General features: G+C 40.5%; 1 protein-coding gene across 1 annotated transcript; it reads left to right on the forward strand.

Moving 5' to 3' along the window:
* The first annotated feature begins 3,940 nt into the window (after window positions 1-3,940).
* On the forward strand, window positions 3,941-4,593 carry LOC145259260 (uncharacterized). Its single transcript, XM_080117096.1, has 2 exons — window positions 3,941-4,031; window positions 4,115-4,593. Exons 1-2 carry the CDS (start codon window positions 3,941-3,943, stop codon window positions 4,591-4,593), a joined length of 570 nt encoding a protein of 189 aa, XP_079973222.1.
* The last annotated feature ends 589 nt before the right edge of the window (window positions 4,594-5,182 follow it).

The following is a 5,182-nucleotide window of genomic DNA, read 5'->3' on the forward strand; positions in this document are numbered from 1 at the left end:
TTTTTATAATTCCTTTGATCATTATCGTAATTTCTTTTTCTGTAGTTATTATATTGACTATTATCGTAATTTCGTTTTCTGTAGTTATTATATTGACTATTATCGTAATTTCGTTTTCTGTAGTTATTATATTGACTATTATCGTAATTTCGTTTTCTGTAGTTATTATAATTTGAGTATTTATAATTTGAGTATTTTTTAAATTTTGACTAGTCTCAAAATTTCTTTGTCCTGAGTTTCTGAAAGGTTTTTCAATTTTCCTAATGTACGCCACTCCTGCTTCTTCTAAATCCCTGGAATCTTTTTTTTTTTTTTTTGGTGATACTGCCCTTTGGCAATCTTCTGCTAATTTCTGCAATGTCAGGCCTTGTTCTGTCTCTAATTTTGAGAGAACGCATCTTCAGATCTCTGAATTTTTTGTGGATACTAGACCCTGTGCAAAGATTAAGTATTTGAAATCGTCCACCGTGAGTTCCGATAATTTGAAGTTGTCGCAGTTTTTGTTTACTACTGACGCGTATGTCAGGTAGTCCTGCTCCTCAGTTTTCTTAAGATTCATACATGACCATCTCTTGTGGAAAAGAGACATGTTCAGTCCGAATAACTCCTTAAGAAGCTTTATGGTCTCAGCGAAATCTAACTGATTCGGTCTCCTTGCAATGTTCATTGGTACCAAACTTTCGAAGTAATAAACTTACTTTCTTTCCATTTGGCCAGTTTTCGCAGTCTGTTTCGAAAATATCTTCATGCCTCTTGAAGTATGCATCAAAAGTGTTATCTTCTTCCGGTAGGTATGTGAACACATCTATTCTGTTAACAATTGTTGTGTTGGAGAAGGTTCTATTACTTTCTTGTATGGAATTAGCTGTTGATCTTTCTAACAGTTCTTTCTGTTCAAGTTGCATCTGCGCAAACCTTTCTTCCTGCCTTTCTAGGCATTTTATGAGTCGTTCATTTTGTCTTTCATCTCTTTCTGCATGTAGCGCTTGCTGTTCTTTTTGTAGGATCTGCTGATTCTGCATGAACTGTGTCATTATTTTAGCAAATTCCTCCATCTTGTTTTTTTTTAAGGATTAGAAAAATCAGTCTATTTTACTAATTCACTTTTTACAATAACTAGGAACAACCGTTTTAAGGTTCGCTTTTTTTTCTTTTTTTTTTTGTGTCAACCGAATTCTATCGATATATTATTTTTTGCGTTGAACCTTTCTTTTTCCCTTTTTCTATTGAGGGATAAAAAAATGTATTTTATTTTTTTATCTTAATCCGTTCACTTTTGATTACGTACAAGAATTCTTTTTTTTTTAAATCCTTTCTTGGTACAGCTGAAAAAAAATATCACTTTTCTCCTTCAAGACAATTTGCATAAATTATTCACGGTGTACTAGCGAAAACATCGTTTTTTTTCTTTGACTTTCGTAGTCACTTTGAAATGGTTATTGGTATTTTGCTTTCAAGTATCCAGTGCTCGGATATCTCGTTTGACAGTTTTGTAGTTACTTTCATTTGTTTTTTTTTTTGTTTGTTTTTTTTTTGTTTTTTTTCGACAGTGATAACTTTCCGCGTAAATTATTTTTCGAATACTGTTGCTGTGTCTAACAGTGAATTCCCGAGTAAATCTTTTTCAATGTCCTCGATGTTACTGTTGTGTTCAACAGTAGATTTTTTTTTCTTCGAGTACGATTTTTTTTTTCAATCTTTCTTGAATAAGTATTTTTCGTACACCACTGTTGTGTTTACTAGTGGGTTTTATCCTGCGTAAGTCTTTTTTAGAATTCCCGTCGCCACTGTTGTGTCTGCACAAATGATTAACAAGAACACGGAAAGTAAAGGTATACAATAATATATTAGGAAGAAAGGTTATATACATATTTACATGTCTTCAGATGTACTTCAGTTGGAGATATTCCAGCAGGTGGCGTGTTGCATGTCTTACTGGAGGCAACATAGGCGTCTTGCCTATTTGGCGGTCATTGCCGAACTCTCCCGGTATTGGTGATTGATACCTTTATATATCTCACTCACCCACCTATGTTAATTAGTGGGCGTCTCCAAAACAATATATATATATATATATATATATATATATATATATATATATATATATATATATATATATATATATATATATATAAAGTTTCCTTCAGTCTTAACAGACTATGGATACCCACTGTAAAGGTGCCTGCACGTGAAATTTTATTTTGTGATAAGAGTTGTGCGATCTCCAACCACACCTCTCTTGAGTTGGTGTTGCTAAATACCAGTTGAAAGTGGAGGTTCAGGACGACTGAAAACAATGCCGAGATAAGCGGAGAGCACATACCGCGCCTAGAATCCCCAAATGGTCACCCATCTGGTACTAGCCAGGTTCAACGTTGCTTAACTTTGGTGATCTGACAAGAACCGGTGAGTAAACGTGATTATGTCAGTTACCTTTAATGCATCCAAAACCAAACTCCTATCCTTACATCATCTGGCATCAATTGTGATGGACGGCTCTCGTCTGGGTGAGGCCCCATGTTTTGACAAGCTTCTGGGTTTGACCTTTACTCCTGATCTGAAATGGAACACGTACATCAAGTCTGTTGCCAAGGTCGCTGGAAAGATGGTGGGATCCTTCTACCGCTCCAGAAGATATCTCACTACTGATGCAATTCTCTATCTAGATAAAAGCCAAGTACGGCCAAGGATGGAATACTGTTGCCATATCTGGGCAGGAGCTGCCAAAAACAGCCTATCATGCCTTGACAGAGTACAAAATAGACTTCGTGGTTTAGTGGGGGATGCCCTTTTCTCTACCCTGCAACCCCTCTCCCACAGAAGAGACGTTGCAAGCCTATCCTTGTTTTATCGTTATTTTCATGGCAGGTGCTCGTCTGAACTCCAATCCCTGGTCCCCCCTCGCCAATCTTTCATGAAAAACACCCGTCTAGCTGAATCCACTGTGAAAAATTTCCCCCACTCTATATTTGTGCCTAAATCAAAACGCGGATTTCATGAACAAAGCTTCTTTCTTAGAACTGCACGCCTGTGGAACTCTGTTCCGTCTGCCTGCTTCCCTCCGGACTACAACTTGGATGTCTTCAAGTCTAATGTTAACAAATTCCTAATGAACCGCCCCCTTAAGTAAACACTTCATCAAATCTCCTCACTAACGTAATGTACTTGCAATAACCTTTATCCCTGAGTGGCTTCCGGGCCTTGATAAGTGGTGATCTCTGTGTAAAAAAAAAAAAAAAAAAAAAAAAAAAAAATGACACCCTCACGGCTACCATCAGGAACACTCCAGGCAGCGATAAGATCATTCTAGTGGGCAATTTTAACGCCAGAGTTGACAAAAACCATGAGATATGGCAAGGAGTCCCGACATGGAGTCGGAAACGTAAATAGAAATGGTCTCCAACTTCCTGTCCCTCTGTGCAGAACTGGATCTTATCATTATCAACATTATCTTTCAGCTACGTGACATGTACAAGATGCCCTGGTCGCACCCACGGTCCAAACACTGGCGCCTTATCAATTTCGTCATCATCAAAGATTGTGATCTGCATCATGTGCTCTTGATTCGTGCCATGCATGGTCATCTCCTGATTTGCTCTAGTCTCCGGCTAAACGTACGTTGACCTGCCCGTCGGCAGAAGCCAAAATGGCGACTCGACCTGTGATCTCTATGGGATCCAGCAATCTCAGCCAAATTGTGTGATGCGATCGCCGAGTCCCTCTCTGCAGCAACGGAAGAATGGCAAGAAATCTCAACTACCTTTCATGGTGCCTGAGAATCGATCCATCATACTTTAAGAGGCGACACAAGGACTGGCTCGACGGTTGTACAGGGGACATTGGACCCTTTATATGTAAGAAAAATGCCACTCATGGTGCCCTTATTAGAAATCCAGCACCTCCCACACACCATGAGCGTTTCTCCTCCCTCTATACCATAATGCAGCGAGAATTGCATCAAATGGAGAATGAATGGTCACTGAAGAAGGCTAGAGAGATCCAAAGCCGTGTGGACCTTGGCGACAACCACGGTTTCTACGATACAGTAAAGATGATTCATGGCACAAGGAAACGCTCTGTGCACCACGTGCATAGTAACGTGCTCTCATCAAAGAGAAGGGCGGTATCCTGGAAAGATGGGCTGAAAACCTGCCGGAACTGCTTAATAAGATCAATGCCACTGATTCCTCTATTGTCGATGATCTGCCCATTCTGCCATTAATTCTTGTGTTGAACAGCTCACCATCCTTCAGCAAATTGAAGGAGGCCATTCACAGCCTAAAAAAAAACAAGGTAGGTGGTCCCGAAAGCATACCTGCTAAGATCCTCAAGTGTGGCGGAAGTGACCTCCTCCTGCATTTCCACTGGTTCATCCTGGATTGCTGGTCAACAAAGTGTCTCCTACAGCAGTGGAAGGATGCTAACATCATCCTCGCCTACAAACATAAGGGTAACCCTACTAACTATGGCAACAGTGGAGGCATCTCTTTCCTCTTTGTGGCCGGCAAAGTATTGGCTAAGATCATCCTCACCCAATTTCTGGGGACTGTTGTCGATCTTACCGTCCCAGAATCACAATGTGGCTTCTGCTAAGAGCATAGTACCACTGATATGATTTTTCGTTTACTCGTCTCCTCCAGGAGAAGTGCCATGAACAGCATTGTGGGCTCTATTTGGCTTTCATAGATCCAACCAAGGCCTTCGACCCCATGAACTGTGAGTTTTACGGAACATTCTCTGGAAGTTTGGTTGCACTCCTACTTTCTTGTCGGTCCTCCAGCAGTTTCATACTGGCATCCGTGCTCGTGTTATCATGTCAGGTGCAGAATCTAACACTTTCACCGTGAATGTCGGTGTGAAGCAGGGATGCATCTTGGCTCCGGTCATTTTCAACTTGTTCCTAGTTGCCGTCACTTTGGTTTCGCATCGTGACCTTCAACCTCCTGATGCCGTAGCTGTGCAGTATCATATTGATGGCAGCCTGTTCAACCTGAAACGTCTTCAGGCTGAAGAGCTCATCTTCAGTGATGCTGCATTCCCTAGCTATACCTTCATCGGACTTCAACGCAGTCTTGATGTAGTCTCCAACACTTACTACCGAGCTAGCCTTCTTATCAACACCAAAAAGAAGGAAATTCTGCCAAATATGTCTCCAGTATCCCTCTAAAGAATATCTGCAGCT

The sequence above is a fragment of the Euprymna scolopes genome, chromosome 34 (genome assembly GCF_053919585.1).
Source record: "Euprymna scolopes isolate OS-2025 chromosome 34, ASM5391958v1, whole genome shotgun sequence".
Lineage (NCBI taxonomy): Eukaryota > Metazoa > Mollusca > Cephalopoda > Sepiida > Sepiolidae > Euprymna > Euprymna scolopes.